The 24,028-nt window shown below is 35.7% G+C and overlaps 1 protein-coding gene across 1 annotated transcript in view; it reads right to left on the bottom strand.

The window, feature by feature from the left end:
• The window catches only part of ATRNL1 (attractin like 1), a gene marked incomplete at both ends in the record, with an annotated part of 692,251 nt that overhangs the window by 365,714 nt on the left and 302,509 nt on the right, over nt 1-24,028 (bottom strand). The window contains one exon of the mRNA XM_079717281.1: nt 19,758-19,819. Within this exon, the coding sequence (XP_079573407.1) occupies nt 19,758-19,819 (62 nt within the window). The remainder of the gene's footprint in view (nt 1-19,757; nt 19,820-24,028) is intronic.

Below are 24,028 nucleotides of genomic sequence, written 5' to 3'. Positions count from 1 at the left end.
CAAAACTAAAATATTTTTTCTCCACAAAAGACACTGTTAAAAGAATAAAAATACAAGTCAAAGTCTGGGAGAAAATTATATCAAATCACACTTCTGGCAGAAGATTTACATCCAGACATACAAAGAATACTCAACCCCAAGAATAAGAAAACAAACAATAAAAAATAGGCAAAAAATCTGCAAAGACACTTAACCAAAGAAGATAAAAGTATGGCTAATAAGTACATGAAAAGATATTCAATGTCATTAGCCATTAGGGAAATGCAGATTAAAATCATGATAAGATACCACCACACACCTATTTGAATGGCTATAATAAAAAATACTGACAAGACCAAGCACTGAGGATGTAGAACAACTGAAACCTTCATACTCTGCTGGTGGCAAGGCAAAATGATACAGTCACTTTGAAAAATAGTGGCAGTTATTATAAAGATAAACATACATTTGCTATATGATTCAGCAATCCCACTTCCAGATATTTATCCTAAAGAAGTGAAAACTTATGTCTGCACAAAACCTATACAAGTATGTATCTTGTCCACGGCAGCATTATTCATGGCTGCCAAAAAGTATAACAATTCTTATCTAACAAAGGGTGGATGGATAAACAAACTGTAGTATATTCATACAATGGAATACCACTTAACAACAAAAATGAAATGGACTATTGATGGAAAAAACCAACTTGGATAAATCTCAAATGCAGTATGCTAAGGAAAAGAAATCAGTCTCAGGAGGTTACATACTGTATGATTCAATGTATATGACATTCTGGGAAAGGCAAAACTATAGAGACAGGGTACCAATCAGTGGTTGCCAGGGTTTATGGCTGAGGAAAAAGCCTGACTGTAAAGGAAGCCCTATGAAGGATTCTTTGAGATTCTGGAACTGGTCTATATCCTGATAGAGCTGATGATTACAAGAAACTATACAGAGGAGCTTCAAGATGGCGGAAGAGTAAGACACAGAGATCACCTTCCTCCCCACAAATATATCAGAAATACATCTACATGTGGAACAACACCTATAGAACACCTACTGAAAGGTGGCAGAAGACCTCAGACCTCCCAAAAGCAAAAAACTCCCCCACAAACCTGGGTAGTGTAAAAGAAAAAAGGAAAAAATAGAGACAAAGAATAGGGATGGGACCTGCACCAGTGGGAGGGAGCTGTGAAGGAGGAAAGGTTTCCACACACTAGGAAGCCCCTTCGCAGGCAGAGACTGCAGGGGGTGGAGGGGGGAAGCTTCAGAGCCCCGGAGGAGAGCGCAGCCACAGGGGTCATAGACTCATAAACAAAAGCCCAAACCTGAACCCTGGGAGCTGTGCAAACAAGTAAGAAAAAGGGAAATCTCTCCCAGCAGCCTCAGGAGCAGCGGATTAAGTCTCCACAATCAACCTGATGTACCCTGCATCTGTGGAATACCTGAATAGACAGCGAATCATCCCAAATTGAGGGGGTAGACTTTGGGAGAAATGATATATACATATTTTTTTTCCCTTTTTCTCTTTTTGTGAGGGTGTATGGTATTCTTCTCTGTGTGATTTTGTCTGTCTAGCTGTTTTTACCATTTGTCCTAGGGTTCTGTCTGTCCTTTTTTTTTTTTTTTTTTACTTAAAAAATTTTTTTTCTTAATAATTATTTTTTATTTTAATAACTTTATTTTATTTAATCTTCTTTCTTTCTTTCTTTCTATTTTTTCTCCCTTTTATTCTGAGCCATGTGGATGAAAGGCTCTTGGTGCTGCAGCCAGGAGTCAGTGCTGTGCTACTGAGGTAGGAGAGCCAACTTCAGGACACTGGTCCACAAGGGACCTCCCAGCTCCACATAATATCAAATGGCGAAAATCTCCCAGAGATCTCCATCTCAACGCCAAGAACCAGCTTCACTCAACGACCAGCAAGCTACAGTGCTGGACACCCTATGCCAAACAACTAGAAAGACAGGAACACAGTCCCATCCATTAGCAGAGAGGCTGCCTAAAATCATAATAAGGCCAGCGATACCCAAAAACACAACACCAGACGTGGACCTGCCCACCAGAAAGACAAGATACAGCCTCATCCACCAGAACACAGGCACTAGTCCCCTCCACCAGGAAGCCTACACAACCCACTGAAACAACATTAGTCACTGGGGACAGACACCAAAACCAACGGGAACTACGAACCTGCAGCCTGTGAAAAGGAGACCCCAAACACAGTAAGATAAGCAAAATGAAAAGACAGAAAAACACAGCAGATGCAGGAGCAAGGAGAAAACCCACCAGACCTAAAAAATGAAGAGAAAATAGGCAGTCTATCTGAAAAAGAATTGACAATAGTGATAGTAAAGATGATCCAAAATCTTGGAAATACAATGGAGAAAATACAAGAAACGTTTAACAAGGACCTAGAAGAACTAAAGACCAAACAAAGGTGAACAACACAATAAATGAAATTAAAAACTCTCTAGAGGAATCAATAGCAGAATAACTGAGGCAGAAGAAAGGACAAGTGACCTGGAAGATAAAATAGGGGAAATAACTACTGCAGAGCAGAATCAAGAAAAAAGAATGAAAAGAATTGAGGACAGTCTCAGAGACCTCTGGGACAACATTAAACACACCAACGTTTGAATTATAGGGGTCCCAGAAGAAGAAGAGAAAAAGGAAGGGACTGAGAAAATATTTGAAAATTATATTTGAAAACTTCCCTAATATGGGAAAGGAAATAGTTAATCAAGTCCAGGAAGCACAGAGAGTCCCATACAGGATAAATCCAAAGAGGAACACGGCAACACACATACTAATCAAACTATCAAAAATTAAATACAAAGAATAAATATTAAAAGCAGCAAGGGAAAAACAAGTAACAAATAAGGGAATCCCCATAAGGTTAACAGCTGATCTTTCAGCAGAAACTCTGCAAGCCAGAAGGGAGTGGCAGGACATATTTAAAGTGATGAAAGAGAAAAACCTACAACCAAGATTACTCTACCCAGCAAGGATCTCATCCAGATTTGATGGAGAACTCAAAAGCTTTACAGACAAGCAAAAGCTAAGAGACTTCAGCACGACCAAACCAGTTTTACAACAAATGCTAAAGGAACTTCTCTAGACAGGAAACACAAGAGAAGGAAAAGACCTACAATAATAAACCCAAAACAATTAAGAAAATGGTAACAGGAACATACGTATCGATAATTACCTTAAATGTAAATGGATTAACTGCTCCAACCAAAAGACACAGATTGGCTGAATGGATACAAAAACAAGACCCATATATATGCTGTCTACAAGAGACCCACTTCAGACCTAGGGACACATACAGACTGAAAGTGAGGGGATGGAAAAACATATTCCATGCAAATGGAAATCAAAAGAAAGCTGGAGTAGCAATACTCATATCAGACAAAATAGACTTTAAAACAAAGACTATAACAAGAGACAAAGAAGGACACTACATAATAATCAAGGGATCAATCCAAGAAGAAGATAAAACAATTGTAAATATTTATGGACCCAACACAGAAGCACCTCTATACATAAGGCAAATACTAACAGCCATAAAAGGGGAAATTGACAGTAACACAATCATAGTAGGGGACTTTAACACCCCACTTTCACCAATGGACAGATCATCCAAAATGAAAATAAATAAGGAAACACAAGCTTTAAATGATACATTAAACAAGATGGACTTAATTGATATTTATAGAACATTCCATCCAAAAACAACAGAATACACATTCTTCTCAAGTGCTCATGGAACATTCTCCAGGATAGATCATATCTTGGGTCACAAATCAAGCCTTGGTAAATTTAAGAAAATTGAAATAGTCTCAAGTATCTCTTCTGAACACAACACTATGAGACTAGATATCAATTACAGGAAAAAAATCTGTAAGAAATAGAAATATATGGAGGCTATACAACACACTAGTTAATAACCGAGACATCACTGAAGAAATCAAAGAGGAAATCAAGAAGCACCTAGAAACAAATGACAATGAAAACACAATGACACAAAATCTATGGGATGCAGCAAAAGCAGTTCTAAGAGGGAAGTTTACAGCTATATAAGCCTACCTTAAAAAACAAAAAACATCTCAAATAAACAACCTAACCTTACACCTAAAACAATTAGAGAAAGAAGAACAAAAAAACCCCAAAGTTAGCAGAAGGAAAGAAATCATAAAGATCAGATCAGAAATAAATGAAAAAGAAATGAAGGAAATGATAGCAAAGATCAATTAAACTAAAAGCTGGTTCTTTGAAAAGATAAACAAAATTGATAAAACAGTAGCCAGATTCATCAAGAAAAAAAGGAAGAAGGCTCAAATCAATAGAATTAGAAATGAAAAAGAAGAAGTAACAACTGACACTGCAGAAATACAAAGGATGATGAGAGATTACTACAAGCAACTATATGCCAATAAAATGGACAACCTGGAAGAAATGGACAAATTCTTAGAAATGCACAACCTTCCGAGACTGAACCAGGAAGAAATAGAAAATATGAGCAGACCAATCACAAGCACTGAAATTGAAACTGTGATTAAAAATCTTCCAACAAACAAAAGCCCAGGACCAGATGGCTTCACAGACGAATTCTATCAAACATTTAGAGAAGAGCTAACACCTATTCTTCTCAAACTCTTCCAAAATATAGCAGAGGGAGGAACATTCCCAAACTCATTCTACGAGGCCACCATCACTCTGATACCAAAACCAGACAAAGATGTCACAAAGAAAGAAAACTACAGGACAATATCACTGATGAACATAGATGCCAAAATCCTCAACAAAATACTAGCAAACAGAATCCAACAGCACATTAAAAGGATCATACACTATGATCAAGTGGGGTTTATCCCAGGATTGCAAGGATTCTTCAATATACGCAAATCAATCAACGTGACACACCATATTAACAAATTGAAGGAGAAAAACCATATGATCATCTCAATAGATGCAGAGAAAGTTTTCCACAAAATTCAACACCCATTTATGATAAAAACTCTCCAGAAAGTAGGCATAGAGGGAACTTTCCTCAACATAATAAAGGCGATATATGACAAACCCACAGCCAACATCATTCTCAATGGTGAAAAACTGAAACCATTTCCACTAAGATCAGGAACAAGTCAAGACTGCCCACTCTCACCACCATTATTCAACATAGTTTTGGAAGTTTTAGCCACAGCAATCAGAGAAGAAAAAGAAATAAAAGTAATACAAATCAGAAAAGAAGAAGTAAAGCTGTCACTCTTTGCAGATGACATGATACTATACATAGAGAATCCTAAAGATGCTACCAGAAAACTACTAGAGCTAATCAATGAATTTGGTAAAGTAGCAGGATAAAAAATTAATGCACAGAAATCTCTGGGATTCCTATACACTAACGATGAAAAATCTGAAAGTGAAATTAAGAAAACACTCCCATTTACCATTGCAACAAAAAGAATAAAATATCTAAGAATAAACCTACCTAAGGAGACAAAAGACCTGTATGCAGAAAACTATAAGACACTGATGAAAGAAATTAAAGATGATACAAATAGATGGAGAGATATACCATGTTCTTAGATTGGAAGAATCATCATTGTGAAAATGACTCTACTACCCAAAGCAGTCTACAGATTCAATGCAATCCCTATCAAACTACCACTGACATTTTTCACAGAACTAGAAAAAAAAACTTCACATTTTGTATGGAAACTCAAAAGACCCCGAAGAGCCAAAGCAATCTTGAGAAAGAAAAACGGAGCTGGAGGAAACAGGCTCCCTGGCTTCAGACTATACTACAAAGCTACAGTAATCAAGACAGTATGGTACTGGCACAAAAACAGAAAGATAGATCAATGGAACAGGATAGAAAGCCCAGAGATAAACCCATGCACATATGGTCACCTTATCTTTGATAAAGGAGGCAAGAATATATAGTGGAGAAAAAACAGCCTCTTCAATAAGTGGTGCTGGGAAAACTGGACAGCTACATGTAAAAGAAAGAAATTAGAACACTCCCTAACACCATACACAAAAATAAGCTCAAAATGGATTAAAAACCTAAACCTAAGGCCAGATACCATCAAACTCTTAGAGGAAAACATAGGCAGAACACTCTGACATAAATGACAGCAAGATCCTTTTTGACCCACCTCCTACAGAAATGGAAATAAAAACAAAAATAAACAAATGGGACCTAATGGAACTTAAAAGCTTTTGCACAGCAAAGGAAACCATAAACAAGATGAAAAGACAACCCTCAGAATGGGAGAAAATATTTGCAAATGAAGCAACTGACAAAGGATTAATCCCTGAAACATACAAACAACTCATGCAGCTCAATGTCAAAAAAACAAACAACCCAATCCAAAAATGGGCAGAAATCCTAAATAGGCATTTCTCCAAAGAAGATATACAGATTGCCAACAGACACATGAAAGAATGCTCAACCTCATTAATCATTAGAGAAATGCAAATCAAAACTACAATGAGATATCATCTCACACCAGTCAGAATGGCCATCCTCAAAAAATCTACAAACAATAAATGCTGGAGAGGGTGTGGAGAAAAGGGAAGCCTCTTGCACTGTTGATGGGAATGTAAATTGATACAGCCACTATGGAGAACAGTATGGAGGTTCCTTAAAAAACTAAAAATAGAATTACCATACGACCCAGCAATCCCACTACTGGGCATATACCCTGAGAAAACCATAATTCAAAAAGAGACATGTACCAAAATGTTCATTGCAGCTCTATTTACAATAGCCAGGACATGGAAGCAATCTAAGTGTCCATCAACAGATGAATGGATAAAGAAGATGTGGCACATATATACAATGGAATATTACTCAGCCATAAAAAGGAATGAAACTGAGTTATTTGTAGTGAAGTGGATGTGCCTAGAGACTGTCATACAGAGTGAAGTAAGTCAGAAAGAGAAAAACAAATATCGTATGCTAACACATATATATGGAATCTAAACAAAAAAAGAAAAGAAAAAAAATGTTCAGAAGAAACTAGGGGCAAGATGGGAATAGAGAGGCAGACCTACTACAGAACAGAATGTACTTGAGGATATGGGGAGTGGGAAGGGTATGCTGGGACAAAGTGAGACAGTGGCATGGACATATATACACTACCAAACGTAAAAGAAATATCTAGTGGGAAGCAGCCACATAGCACAGGGAGATCAGCTCGGTGCTTTGTGACCACCTAGAGGTGTGGGATAGGGAGGGGGGGAGGTAGGGAGATGCAAGAGGGAAGAGATATGGGGATATATATATATGTATAACTGATTCACTTTGTTATAAAGCATAAACTAATACACCATTGTAAAGCAATTATACTCCAATAAAGATGTTAAAAAAAAATAGAACCCACTTGTCAATGCAGGGGACACAGTTTCGAGCCCTGGTCCAGGAAGATCCCACATGCCACACAGCAACTAAGCCTGTGTGCCACAACTACTGAGCCTGTGCTCTAGAGCGCGTCAGCCACAACTACTGAGCCTGTGCTCTAGAGCCCGCGAGCCACAACTACTGAGTCCGCGCACCACAACTACTGAAGTTTGCACGCCTAGAGCCCGTGCTCCGCAACAAGAGAAGCCACCGCAGTGAGAAGCCCACACACCGCAACGAAGAGTAGCCCCCACTCACCGCAACTAGAGAAAGCCTGCAGGCAGCAATGAAGACTCAACACAGTCAAAAATAAATAAAATAAAATTTAAAAATAAAATAAACAAATGTGACCTAAGTAAACTTAAAAGCTTCTGCATAGCAAAAGAAACCATAAACAAAATGAAAAGACAACCCACAGAATGGGGAAAAATATTTGCAAAGGAAGAAACTGACAAGGAATTAATCTCCAAAATATACAAACAGCTCATGCAGCTCTATGTCAATAAAAAATGAACAACACGATCATAAGATAGGAAGAAGATCTAAATAGACATTTCTCCAAAGAAGACATACAGATGGCCAAAAAGCACATGAAAAGATGCTCAACATCACTCAACATCAGAGAAATGCAAATCAAAACTACAATAAGGTATCACCTCACACAGGTCAGAATGGCCACCATTATAAAGTCTACAAACAATAAATGCTGGAGAGGGTGTGGAGAAAAGGGAACCCTCTTGCACTGTTGGTGGGAATGTAAATTGATATAACCACTATGGAGAACAGTATGGCGGTTCCTTAAAAAAACAAAAATAGAAGTACCATATGATCCGGCAATCCCACTATTGGGCATGTATCTGGAGAAAACCATAATCCAAAAGGATACATGCACCCCAATGTTCACTGCAGCACTGTTTACAATAGCCAAGACATGGAAGCAACCTAAGTGTCCATCAACAGAGGAATGGATAAAGAAGATGTGGTACATATATACAATGGAATATTACTCAGCCATAAAAAGAATGAAATAATGCCTTGTGCAGCAACATGGATGGACCTAGAGATTATCATACTAAGTGAAGTAAGTCAGAGAAAGACAAATATCATATGATACCGCTTATATGTGGAATCTAAAAAAAGGTAAAAATGAACTAATTTACAAAACATAAAGAGTCACAGATGTAGAAAACAAACTTATGGTTACTGGGGAGGAAGGTGGAGAGGGATAAACTGGGAGATTGGGATTGACATATACACATTACAATATATAAAACAGATAACTAATAAGGACCTATTGTATAGCACAGGGAACTCTACTCAATACTCTGTAATGACCTATATGGGAAAAGAATCTAAAAAAGAGTGGATATATGTATAACTGATTCACTTTGCTGTACAGCAGAAACTAACACAGCATTATAAATCAACTATACTCCAATAAAAATTTAAAAAACAAAGAAACTATACATATTTTAGAATTCATATGGCTGTATCCCCCCAAATGGAATTTTACTGCACATAAATTTTAAAACACTTTACAAAAGAATGAAAGACAAAACAAAACCAAACAAGAAATAAACCAGATACCTCTGAAGAAAAAGCAACTGCAATATAATAAATTTGTGGAGAATAATATGAGAGGAGGCAGATAATTAGGCCTGGTTTCAGAGGAACTTTAAGTCTAGTCTGAATTATATTATAAATGTGAAAGGAAGCTTTTAAACAATGGATTCTCATAATTCAATTTATGTTAAAAAATCACTTTGGTTGTTTTGAATAAAATAGATTGGTAGACAGAAGGAAGAATCAGGGCTTATGTAGGGGATTAAGGAAAGAGAAATATATTTAGTTAATTCCCAGGTATTGAAGTTAGGTTAATAGTAGTAACCGTAACTGAGCTAGAGAATACTAGAAAAAAGAGCTGTTTGCCAAGATAGCAAGGTTAATTTAGGACATGTTGATTTTGAAGTACTAGGCAATATTTTAGTGAAAGAACTAAGCTTCAGTCTATAGTGTTCCAAACCTCAGCACTGAAAATTAGACATGGAGCACTGGTTTAGCTAAATTGCAATAAACTTTGTGCAATTACTACTTTATTCGAGCTATATTTGATATTTTGGTTTAAAAGAAGAGTTGGGATCTAAATATCTGTTCTACAGCAAAGGCAGGGAAAGAATTCCTGAAGAAACCTCCAGTATAATAAGATGTAATTTATGGTTTCTACTTAGAGAAATCTATATCTTAAGGCCTCATTTCTATTAACATACCCATTATCATAATCTCACTTTTGAAAAGGAGGACTTCTATTTTTCATTCTTCCCAGAGTTCTTCGTTCTTGCACCATATAAAAAAAATTTTTTTATACCACATACTCCTTCTGGGATATGCCACTTTGATGTAGGCATTCTGTTACCAATGATTTCAGTTTACTTCTCTCCCTGTAGGGAGTTAAATCCTTCCTTTTTCTCTTTTGAAATATCTTCATGGACAACATCATTGTTTCATTTCCCCTAATCTTAATCACAGTGTTTATTTTTCATTATTCTTCCCACTCACATGTTCACTTCTATAGGGTCATCTTTGATTATTCTTGTTTTTTAATTGCTTAACTCCTAATTTTTCTTTCTTTTTCTATTCTTTAAATTCCTCTAATTAATTAAAATCCTTTCTGGATCCTCCAAAATAGCATCATCATCTCTTTTGGCACTTTATATGCACTAAGATGGCTATAATAAAAAATAGATAAAAAGAAGTGTTACTGAGAATATAGAGAAATTGGAACCCTCACACATTCCTGGTGAGAATGTAGAATGGCGCATCTTCTTTGGAAAATAGTTTGCCACTTTCTCACAATGTTAAATCTAGAGTTACTATATGACCCATCAATGCCACTCCTAGGTATATACTCAAGAAAAATAAAAACGTATCGCCACACAAAAACATGGACACAAATGTTCATAGTGGCATAATTCACATGAGCCAAAAAGAGGAAAACACTCAAATGCCCATCACTGAAAAAGGAGAAATAAAATGTGTCATATCCATACAACGGAATGGTATTTAGCAATAAAAAGCAATGATATACTGATACATACAACATATGGATAAACCCTGTAAACACTGTGATAAGTGATAGAAGCTTGTCACAAAAGAACAAATATTGTATGATTTTAATTAGTATATGAAAATGTTCAGAATAGGAAAATCTATATACAGGAACTAGATTAGTGATTGTCTAAAACTTAGGGTGTGGGAGAGGGATGGGAAGTGACTGCAAATGGGTACACAGTTACTTTTTGAGGTGATGAAAATGTTCTAAAATTGACTGTGATAATGGTTGCAGAGCTATCGCATTGTGCACTTCAAATGGCTGAATTGTACTGTATATGAATTATATCTCAGTAAGGCTATTTTAAAAAATAAAATTAGAAAATGAATTTAAAATTAGACAATTGTATGTAAAAGTGAAAGTTTCAAATTTTCTAGTGTTCTTATATGATTCAGGAGTAAAAAAAGACACCAATTAACATTATTACTGGTTAGGAAAAAAATACCTGTTAAAATTTAAGGGCATTCATTAAAGAAAAAATATGAAATGTATAATTCCTAAACTGCTAAAAGGAAAAACAATTAAAGAATATTAAAAGGACATTCAATTTAATAGAAAGCAGGGGAGAAGAAAAAAAAGATTGCTTGAGAAAGCATTTTAAAAAGTGAAAAGATGGAGAAAAAATTAAAATACAACAATAATTGCAATAAATAGAAATTCACTAAATCTGTTTCTTTAAGTCAGAGATTTTCAGATTATTACAACTGGATAAACAATGTCCAGATATTTGTGTACATGAAACACATTTAAAATCTAGTAAAATAAAAAATATTGAAAGTAAAGAAATGAAAATAGATTTACCATGGAAATTCTAACAAAATGATACTATATCTAAGTTTATATAAAACAAGTTATAAATTAAGACAAAAATTTCAATAAAGACATAGAGAATTCAAAATGGTTAAAACAATAATTCAACTCCACTCTTAATAAATGGATAGGAACACCAGACAAACATAAGTAAGAAAACAGAGGATTTGAACAACACAATAAACCAACTACATTCAAAGGACATATGTAAAACACTATTCCGAACAACAGGATACACATTCTTCTCAAGTGCACATGAGATATTGTCCAGGATATACCATATTTTAGGTCACAAATTTTCTCAATAAATTAAAAAAAACAGATATCATGAAAAGTATCTCCTTTAACTACAGCAGAATAAAGTCAGAAATCAATAAAAGAAGAAAACGTGGAAAACTCACAAATTTGGGGAAATGAAACAACATACTCTTGAACAACCAACAGCTCATAGAAGAAATCACAAGGGAAATTAGAAAGTACTTAGAGACAACTGAAAATGAAAACAGAACAAAATAAAACTGATGGGATGCAGTAAAAGCAGTGCTAAGGAGGAAATGTTTAACTATAAATGTTTACATTGAAAAACAAGAAAGATCTCAAATCAACAACCTGACATTAAACTTAAGGAACTAGAAAAAGAACTAAACCCAAAGTTAGCAGAAGGAAGGAAATATTGTAATAAAGATTAAAACAGATAAATGAAATAGAAAATAGTAAAATAATAGAGAAAAACCAACAAAACCAACAGTTGGTTCTTCAAACCAATCAACAAAATTGACAAACCTTTGGCTAGATTTACTAAGGAAAAGAAAGAGAGAAAATTCAACTTACCAAAAATAAATAAAAATAAATATAGTATAGATATTACTACTGATCCTATGATAATAAAAGGGATTTATTAGAGTGTACTATGAAGAGCTGTACACAAATTGTATAACCTAGATGAAATGGACAAATTCCTAGAAACACAAAACCTACCAAGACTGAATCATGAAAAATAGAAGGACTGAATAGAACTATGACTAGTAAGGAGATTGAATAAGTAATCAAAAATCTCCTGACAAAGAAAAGCCTGGGACCTGATGGCTTCACTGATTAATTCCACTAAACATTTTAAGAAGAACTAATACCAGTCCTTCTCAAATTGTTCCAAACATTAAAGAGTAGAAAACAATCCCTAAGTCATCCTATGTGGCCAGCATTATCCTGATACCAAAGTCAGACAAAGACACAAAAAAAGAAAAGTACTAATATCCATTTTGAACAATGATGCAGAAAAGGGGAAATTATTGTTAAAAGAATTATAACTATGACCAAGTACAATTTATTCCTGGAATGCAAGGATGGTCTAACATATGAAAAGCATAAATGTAATACTCCATATTAACAAAAAGAAGGGGAAAAACTCACATGATTATTTCCATATCCATATGAATTTTAGTACCTCAAGGGACCCCAAGTAGCCCAAAAAATCTTGAAAAAGAGCAAAGATGGAGGACCCACACCTCTTGATTTCAAAATTTACTACAAAGCTACAGTAATCAAGACAGTGTGATACTGGCATAAAAATGGACAAAAGACTTAAACAGACATTTCTACAAAGAAGATATATGAATGGCAAATAAGCACATGAAAAAGTGCTTATCAGCACTAATCGTTAGAGAAATGTACATCAAAACCACAATGAGATACCAAGTTGCACCCTCTGTGATGGCTACAATCAAAAAAAAAAAAAAAGAAAGAAAGGAAAAAGAAAAGAAAGAAAGAAAAAGAAAATTACAAGTGTTGGAGAGAATATGGAAAAACTGGAATCCTTGTGCACTGCTGGTGAGAATGCAAACAGTACAACTGCTATGGAAAACAGTATGGAGGTTCTTCAAAAAATTAAAAATAGAATTACCATATGACCTAGGAATTTCTCTTCTGGGAATATATCCAAAAGAATTGAAAGCAAAATCTTGAATACATATTTGTACACTCATGTTCATAGAAGCATTACTTACAATAGCTAAAACATGGAAGCAACTCAAGGGTCCATAAACAGATGAATAGATAAACAAAATGTGGTATATACATACAATGGAATATCACTCAGCCTTAAAAGAAAAGAAATTCTGACATATATCACAACATGGATGAGCTTTGAGAACATCAAGCTAAGTGAAATAAGCCAGTCACAAAAGGACAAACATTATATGATATCACTTATATAAGATACCTAGAGTAGTAAAGATCATGCAGACGGAAAGCAGAATGGTGGTTGTCAGCGGCTGGGGAAGAGGAGATAGGGAGTTACTGTTTAATGTGTATAGAGTTGCAGTTTTGCAAGATAAAAGGAGTTCTGCAGATGGATAGTGTAAATAGCTGCACAATAATGTAAATGTACTTAACATCACTGAATTGTTCACTTAAAAATGGTTAAGATGGCAAATTTTATATTATATGTATTTTACCACAATAAAAATATTAAAGGGAAAACCACAACAATTCATAAGAAAAACTGAAAATTCTAACTAGTTTGTACTAAAAAACATAATATTAAAGTGGAAAAATATAAAGGCAATCTATCACTGTATGCACACTGAGGCCACACTTCCTGAGAGCTGTTCTCAGTCAATGACTGAGCATGGCAGTGATAGTAAGGAAGGCCTGATCCTGAGAGATGCATAACTCCTCTGTTAGGATACAGAGTTTGGCTCGAGGACTCACCATTGGTCTTGTCAGACTTTCAGGCTCTTTCATTCAACTTTCCTTTCTTCCTGCTCTACTTCACGAAGGTCAGGTTGGCACTGTGGTCTAAAAGATCTCTCACCTTCTCCCTTGCTCTTTCCCTCACAGGAGTTCCCCCTAATACATTTACTGCATGGCTAATGCCATTTTGGTCTACTTCTCTGAGGACTTGTGGTCTTGAGCAATCAGGAGGTAAAATGGGGATTTGAAACTGGCTCACTCACTATTTGGCAGGCTAAAAAGAAACCATCCATGTTGCTAGATGAGACACAGACAGTCCCTGGGAGAAGGTTTCAATTGGTAAAAATTTCACCAGTGGTGACCTGGGGAAAATGCTTTCAAAAGAGAGTGGAGTTGGCTGACTACTGCTATGTTTGTATTGACCCTACAGAGGGATAATGAGAGACTGAAGGCCACTAATAAACATTACAGGCTAAATATACGAGCTAGAGAGTCTCTTTTATAGCTTTAAATCAGGCCCTTACCTCTTGACAGTGGAGGAGCCAATATGAACGAGCAGTAGACTGATGATCTAATTGTTAGAATTGCAGAGCTCCAGAGATGATAGACTGCTCAGCCAAAGCAGTCCTCTTATGCAAAGACAACGGCCACTGTTGGAAAACTGGAGCTCTTGAAATATGGGATAGGAATACCTAGAATGGACTATCTAGATAGACGTTTCTGAGGATGTTGGTTCTACACTCCCTTTCTAGTAATAGACAATAGGGTCACCCCCCTAAAGGCTGCCACCACCTCCTCTCCTGATTGCTAGACTAATAACTGAATTTAATAACAGAATAATGCATCTTGGCCTGAAAAGAAAGGGAAAAGATTATATACTTGAAAAAGCTGCAAGAATTGGCTAGCATGTACTGGCAGCAGCCAGGAGATCATGTCAGGAATTGGATTTTGGTGATATCTGATCAAGGGGGATGGAATGTAAGCCTGGATAAACAAGAATTCATGAATTTTGATGCATAGTCTCAGGACCAGGTGATATAATACCCTATGGAGGACTCCAGTGGATGGGGCAAAACTTGATAAGGAAGTAATTCTTATAAGCCTGGAAAAAGCACTGGCCAAGGCAAAGTGAAATGGAAAAGCCTGAGTTGCCCTAGAAGATGAAAGAGAAAAGAATAAAAAAGCTGACAGGAGGGAATGTACCGGAATGGATATATTATGTAAGGCCGGTAGACTACTTTCTATGGGACGTACCAGTCACCAAGGCCATGAGAAATTTGCTGGTGAAAGGGGCACCAGCTTCACTAAGAAGTTCACTGGTGGCTTTCTTCTGCAGACCAGAGCTGACAACAGGAGAGGCAGTGACAAAGGGAGGTGTTAAGTGATGGGGCCCCAAAGTAAAAAAGATCAAGGGTCAGTGCCTAACTGACAGAACCAGGGTCTACAATGAGGATAAAGTTGAACAAGACTGGAGGAGCAGCCAAGGGTGTTGGCCCACAATGAGCTGTGGGATGATTAATAATGGATGGTATCTATCTCGAGAGGCAAAATAGATGGGCAGCCAACAACGGTGCTATTTAACATTTACTTTTGTTGTAAGTAGGAACGGAGGAACAAAGGCTGAGGGTTGTTGCCAAGAGAAAATCATGATCCTCTGCTCAGTTCCCAGATGAGTTAATTTACAAATCCAGAACTCACTGAATAGGTGGCTGAGTCCATAGAAGAAAAGACACTTTGAAACATCTTGGAAAGTGTATAAAATGATCCCCAAAGGGACCTGTGTATGATTCCTTTACAAAGAGCCCTGTGTATATTTGGGTATATACACAGGTATATACACGGGTATGTACACAGTGCAAGAGGAGTAAGTAGATATTTTGATTACTGTAAGACACAGGGTTAGAGATCACAGAGATACCCAAGGACTAAAATACCATCATGAACCCTTGTTAGACTTGGGGTATCTCCAGGGTCCAGGTAAGAAATTCTGGCTAAATGCTAGATCATAGTGGGCCAACTGTGTCTATGCATCCACCCAGTGATAATTTCCCTACTTCTCAAGTGTATAATTAGAATTTATGTACAAGGTGATTAGAGTAGCCCCTACATTGCATCCCTGGCCTGTGGGGTAAGATCTATCATAGTGGGAAAGACCAAGTGGCAACCTCTGAAAATACCCGCCATCTGGTCAAGATGGTAAATCAAAAACATTATGTAATTCCAGTGGGACAGTGAAAATTAGAACCACCATTAAAAATCTAAATGGTATAGGGGTAGTGGTCCCTGATATATCTCCATTGAATTTACCAGGCTTATTCTTTTAAAATTCAGATTCACACAGACTTACTTTTCCATTTTACATACCAGAAAAAAAGTATTTATTTTTAAAATAATTCCTTTCAGTTTTCTAATCATTCACTATATTATAGTACACACTCTAACAACAACATCCTTTAATTCTAGACATGAAAAGACTGGGATTTAAAGATGCTAGGTGACCTACTTAAGATGGCACAGAAAGCTAAGATCAGAGCCAGGCTATGCCTGTAAGTGGTCTTCCTAGTACTGACTCAATTATGTTTACCACCAGAACTATGCCCAATATAAAAGTAAAAAACTGACACAAAGCTTATGAACTGGACTCCATCAAACCATGGCTAAACTGAAAGGCTGACACATTCACCTATGCTACTTCAATAACTCAAAAACAGCAATAGCAGTAATAGTGGCCTGATTGAAGGATGTCCATAAATGCTGACCTGTCTAAAACTCTCTTTTAAAATTTAACAGTGGCTTTATTTAAAAAAATAATAAACTTAAAAGTATTTGTACAGGGCTTCCCTGGTGGCGCAGTGGTTGGGAGTCCGCCTGCCGATGCAGGGGACACGGGTTCGTGCCCTGGTCCGGGAGGATCCCACATGCCGCGGAGTGGCTGGGCCCGTGAGCCATGGCCACTGAGCCTGTGCGTCCGGAGCCTGTGCTCCGCAACGGGAGAGGCCACAGCAGTGAGAGGCCCGCATACCACAAAAAAAAAAAAAAAAAAAAAAAAAAAAGTATTTGTACATTTTCTTTTCTTAACAATGAGACAATTAGAAAACTGTCTAATTTACATTTTAATACTAGAAAAATTTAAATGATAAAAAACCCATTAAATATACTTTATCTCACACAATGCTTAGAATATTTTACATTACTTTGCCCGTGATGACAACATAATAAATAGGATCATCTCTAAGACATGGTACACATTAACACTAGCTTTCTTTTACTTAATAAAAGAGTTATTGAACTTAAACATGCACACAAATTCAAAAGCTTAAAATAAAACCCTAAACATTTAAATAATTTACATATATATTCAGCTTTGTGAATTTTTACACAAAACTAAACTTTTTAGAATATTAACATCCACATTATTCTGTCAAAAACTTTTATTTTTATGCATTAAATAAGGCTCATTCAATTACAACTTCTAATACTTTTCCCAAAACATTGTAACCTAATTAATAGGCTTAATATCCCTTAATATTCAGAAGTACAAAATCAGAGAACGGTAAATATATTTAAGATGTTTCCTCAGAACTTCCCTGGTGGCGCAGTGGTTAAGAATCCACCTGCCAATGCAGGGAACACGGGTTCGAGCCCTGGTCCAGGAGGATCCCACATGCCGCAGAGCAACTAAGCCCGTGCACCACAACTACTGAGCCTGCGCTCTACAGCCCACGAGCCACAACTACTGAGCCCACGTGCCACAACTACTGAAGCCCGCACATCCAGAGCCTGTGCTCCACAACAAGAGAAGCCACCGCAATGAGCAGCCCGCACACCACAGCAAAGAGTAGTCCCTGCTTCCTGAAACTAGAGAGAAAGCCCGTGCACAGCAATGAAGACCCAACACAGCCAAAAAAATTAACTAATAAAAAAAAAGTTGTTTCCTCAAATTTCATTTTTAAGGGACAAATTTAAAGTATGAATAGACTTTGCACATATTAGTGATAAATATGATTTAGCGTTAAATTCTGGAAATTAATACTTTTTAAGGGACAAAGACAAACATGATTGTTTTCAGAGCAAAGTGACCAACATGGCAAGGATTTTGACAATAAGAAATGAATAAACGAACAGAGAATGTGTAAATTGGAGAAAAGAGTTTAGAAAACTAGAGGGCTGCAAATGGAGATAAGAGAGATTAGACTTGCTATGTATGGGCCCATATGGGTAAATGAGAAGAGCTATTACAGGGAGGCAGATTTCATCTCAATTATAAAGAACAATTAGTTATCTGAAGATAGAAAATGGTATCTCAAGAGATGGTGTGTTTCCTGTCATTAAAGGTATTCAGGCATAAGTTAGATCAGGGGTTGGGCAAATTATGTCCACAGGCAGAATTCAGCATAGCAGCTGTTTTTACAATAAAGGTTTATTGGAACATAGCCACTCCCATTTGTTTCCATACTGGCTGAGGCTGCTTTAGCACCACAACAGCAGAGTTGTTTAGATGCAACAGAGACCTTATAGCCCACAAATCTTGAAATATTTACTAACTGGCTCTTTACAGAAAATGTTTGCTAACTTCTGTGGATAAGGTATTAGGATTGTATGGTGTCGTTATAAGATAACCAATAATGGTTACTTTGGTGTTGAGGAAAGTGCTTGGCATATCATCTGTGTCAAGGATTTGGTTTAACAGGTTCTTTGCTGTTCAACACAGACCAGACAACTTGGTGAGTGAAGGTCAAAATTACATGCACTGTTTGTAAAGTTGTGTGCTGTGATGTGGGGCTATGCCTGCCAGAAGGAGGCACAATTGTCTAATTTACACAAAGGCACCTAGTGGACCAGTATAAGCAGTACACAGCATAATCATGTTAACAAAAATAACATTCTTTCTAATCCAGATGATCTCAGGTGCCATCACACAGATATTCTACCACTAAAACTCAACTGCTTCTCCTCGCACAGTGTTTCTTTATTTACATCCCATGGAAATGAAAATAGATGTTCTACGAAGAGAGCTTTTAGGTTTTGAGAAATGCTACAAACTCCGCCCTCTCTTTTAGAAAGATACACTGCAAATTAACATATTAAAAACTGTGAGAAAAAAAAAAACTCTGAGAAGTAATGTCAGTTAAAAACAAACCAAAAAAGCCCTATTTAACTTCAGTATACACAGCATTTTCCAAATGTATTTAATTATGGAACACTTTTTAATGAACCTACTATTAATATCTCAAATAACTAATATTCTAGGAAATTATGCTATATCCTAAGTCATATTTAGTACTTCCAGATTATAAGCTCTCTGAGGGCAGAAAATACATACTTTTTCTCATCCCCTACAGATTTCATCACATTGCTAAGCACATATAATAATTACCTAAGAAATCTAAGAAATAATTGAATTGATATGGATTTTAATGCTAGGAGATGGACCTAATCAATACAGTGAATGCACTGTTAATTTTATTAATTAAAACAGGCTTTAGTTACTTATATGACAGGGGGACACAGGGTTATCATCCTCTTTCCACTGAATCAATTAGCTATTAAATAGTACTACAGCAAAATAAACTTGCAAAAGTATATGTCAAGTATGTTTCTTCTGCTCTGTGGTATATATTTAAGTATATAAAACTATTCAAGACACACTGTATCACATTTAAGGTTAAAGAACTGATAAATTACCTAACAGATTGATAGAACATACATCAGAATATAGGTTTAACAAATTCAAAGTCAGTAAAAGCAAATTACCTGAAGAAGGTGACAAAAAACTGCACAAGATCCATGATTGTATTGTGTTGTGAGAATGCAATCTGAAAAATCAAAATAAAAGAAAGTTTGAAACTTACTGAATCTATGCTCTTCTTCAAAGTGGTGATGCTTCATGGCATTTGTAAATACAATATTTTTAAATCATCAAGAAATTTGGATCACCATATTATAAATCATATGTGCTGGAATCAAAATTTCATTGAGAACACCTAATATAACCAACTGCTGATGACCTCTGCACAGGCTATAACATTAAATGGTTTAAGAAAACTATTATATATGGAATCTAAAAAAACGGTACTGATGAACCTAGTGGCAAGGCAGGAATAAAGACGCAGACACAGAGAACGGACTTGAGGACACGGATGGGGTGGGTGGGGAGGGAAGCTGGGATGAAGTGAGAGAGTAGCATTGACATGTATACACTACCAAATGTAAAGTGGATGGCTAGTGGGAAGCTGCTGCACAGCACAGGGAGATCAACTCCATGCTCTGGACAACCTAGAGGGGTGGGATAAGGAGGGTGGGAGGGAGGCTCAAAAGGGAGGGGACACAGGGATATATGTATACATATAGCTGATTCACTTTGTTGTACAGCAGAAACTAACAACATTGTAAAGCAATTATGCTCCAATAAAGATGTGAAAAAAAGAAAACTATCATAAAATTATTTCAGTAATGCATGCTAAAACTTTCATGTGAAATCCTATGACATATTAAATGTGTCTAGCTAAAACATGCAAATGAGTTTCTTCATCTAATAATTATCACATTTTTCTATCAATACAATTGATAATTGCTTGTGTGCCAAAAAAACTTAATTTCAACTGTATTAAGGAAACTGAGGGAACTAGTTTTTCTTGTATATTCTTGTCTAGGGAAGCTGCATACAACTATTTTGTTATAAACCCCTGCAAGAATAAAATACATCACCTCAGTTTATATTTTCATGTTAATGAATTTTGAGAGGAGAAATAAATCAATAGGCTAAAATTGTTCTCCATTTTTGTTGACATTATAGAGATCATACTGTAACACGTTTCTTGAGGAAGTATTATACAGTGTACTAGTCAATAATGCAGCATCTAAATAGAGAATATCCATTTAGATAGAGAAACAGAGAAAATCCAACTTTTTCACTTACTAGATGTAAATATTTTAGGAAACTATTTAACCTATTTTTGTCCCATATGTGAATGGCAATAATAAGAGCATCTACCTCATGTGTTAGAGAAAAGACTAACTCAATTAATAGAAATAAAATTATTGCCATAATATCTGGTATATAGTATAATACAGTAAATATTATACTTTTACATCATGTATAAAGGAGCTGGTCAACATAAGTGAATTTTCCCAGATAGCTGAAGCTAAACAATTGAGTTCTTGAAATCTTCTCCTTTAATAATCTTTTATGAAAAATTTTCAAAAACATGTAATACAATTTCCTCTTCCAGTGAAAATGGACTAACAAGGATGAGATTTCTCTCTTGTCTTACAGAACTAGAAAACTATACAAAATGTAGGGAAAAACCATATTCAGACATTAGACAAAATGCAGAGGAGGATATAATCCATGAGTGAAGGAAAAGAAAGGAAATGAGTCTCACAATTGTCCCAGCTTTCAGAGCAAGGAATTGAAATGACATTCTAAAATAAGAAATATTGTTTCTTATATAAAATAAAGAATTACAGCCAGTCGAGAAAATGGTTAAATTTTTGGTATATACATGAAAGCTTAAATATAATAACATTCATTTCTAAAAAGCTTCTAGGCATTTGAAGAATTACAGAGCATTTATACAGACACTGAGGAAAGACAATTGCTGTAGGAGATTGGTTCTAGGTGAAAATGTTTTAAAAGATTTAAGAAAAAACATCTTTTAAAATGGAAAAGATACAGATGAGTTTTCTCTCCAGGTACTGTCTATGAGAGTATCTTAGAAACAGAGCTTATCAAACAATATTGTCAACAGTAACTTAAATCCATGGAAAGATGATTCTGAATACAGCAATTGAGAACTGGATAATCTTCAAAAGGATAATTATTTTGAAATCATAATCAATGAAATTGGTTTAAGATAAATTGGAATAGGAAGGTAAACTTAGACCGTGTTGAGAAATATCTAAATGAAAAAGAAGAAAACGGACTTCATAAAGGCTTGAATAAATTAGCAAATGTATGGAAAAGAGAAACGAAATAAATAAATAAATAATACATATAACATAAAATAAATTAAAAATAAAGGAATAAGATAAAGTATATAGAAGCAATTGCACTAAATGTGAACACTCTGAATCCTCATCAAAAGAGAGAGATTTCCATAGCACATTAAAAAGCATAATTTAGCTTTATGTTTTTTACAGAAAGCACATCTATATCAGTGACACACTTATATCCAAAATATAAAGGATTGTGAAAAAAAATTGGCTCTTAGAAACAACAACAATGAAGGCATGAAGGATAATATCAATAGCAAAGTGAAATTCAAAATCAAAACCTGGTCAAATAAAATGTATAAGGCACAAAAAATGAATAAAAATAATAAACCTATATGCACCAAAAACACAGGCCAAATAAGTGAAAACACAATGTCTGGACTTATAAGGAGAATTAGATAACATAATTAAAGAATAAAATTTAATATGTATATGTCTTTAATAACCTATCTGATCAAGCAGACAAAAATTAATTTATTCAGTCATTCAAATCATGAAGAAATATTCAAAGAAATATTGCTTAAGCAAGCTCTGTTCTAGGAGCTCGTGACAACCTTGTAAATAAGACAAAGTCCCTGGTCTCTTGGAGTTTGCATCCCAATAGCAGGGGGCAAAAAATAACCAGGTAGACTCATAAGTGGATTATCATAATTTTCGACAATGGTAAGTGTTCTGAAGAAAAACAAAGTGATGTGATGCAGTGGAAGGATATGTAGCTAGTTGAGATTAGGCAGTTAGGGGCAGCCTCACTGAAGACATGATACATGAGCAGGACATACAAATAATAAGAATGGTAAAGCCACACAAAGATCTGTCAGTAGAGGATTCCAGGCTTAGGGAATACACTTAGGCTAGAGATGTTTGAGAAACTGAAGTCACAAGAGCTGGAGTATTGTGAGCTAGGGGCAGAGAAGTTAAAAATAAGTTCAGAGTGACAAGCAGGGGTTAATTCACCTAGGTCCTTGGCATGATAAAGAGTTTGGGACATATTATAAGGCCTGAACCATGAAATGACATGACCTAACTCTCAAGAAAAATATCATTCTGGCTGCTGGGTGGGAAAGAGATGATAGAGGAAAGCAGGAACATTAGAAAGAAGGATATTGGATTTTTCTAGTTATGACATGATATTAGCTTGCACAAGAGTAGTAGCCATGGAGGCAAAACCAAGTTGATGGGCACATAATTTAGAGTGAAAGGTGAGAAGGCTTGGTGAAGATTGGATATGACTCATTTAAAACTTCTAAGAGGATGTTTAGGGCCACCCCATTATTAGAGCTAACAACAACAACAAAAAAGTGAACAATTAAGTAGGAGGAAACCAGGAGAGTATTGTGTCAAGGATGCCAAGGAAAAGGAATCTTGCAAGAGGAAAGTAGTGGCTGGTTTTGTTGGTTGAGTAAGACGAAGATGGGATTATGACCATTAAATTTGACAACATCAACTTCGTGGGTAACAAACAAATGCACTTTCAATGAAGGGGTGGGAATGTTAATCTAAACAAAGAACGTAAGACGAGTATGTAATGTGAGGCAGTACAGACAGCAACTACAGACTGAACTTCCAAAAAGGTCTGTTAAAAACAGAGCAGAAAGAATCAGGAGCATATAAAATAGGAAAACAAATCTTCTGTTAAATCCACAGGGCATTTAGAAAAGTAGACAGTGTACATTATGCAGAGAAACTACTTAAAAATTCCAAATGGTAGTGATTTTATGTACTATATTATCAGATTAAAATCAAAATTAAAGCTATAATTTTGGATATAATCAAAACAAGTTAACTACTTGGAAATTAAGAAATATAATCTGTGAGGCCGAGTTCTAGGTGGACAGTGGCAGTGGTAGCATAGTTTTTTAATATCCCTGCGTTTCCACCTTAAAAAAAAAAAACTCAATATCTATCTATTTATCTATCTATCTATCTACCTACCTACCTATCTATGACAAGTAAACTGCAGAAAGAAAATACATAGAAAACAATTTCAACAAAGTTAAATGAAAAATTATCCTCCTCTTGAATACCGAAAC

This window comes from Hyperoodon ampullatus (genome assembly GCF_949752795.1).
Source record: "Hyperoodon ampullatus genome assembly, chromosome: 1".
NCBI lineage: Eukaryota > Metazoa > Chordata > Mammalia > Artiodactyla > Ziphiidae > Hyperoodon > Hyperoodon ampullatus.
The sequence above is the reverse complement of the archived record's forward strand: the minus strand, read 5'-3'. Positions and strand labels throughout refer to the sequence as shown.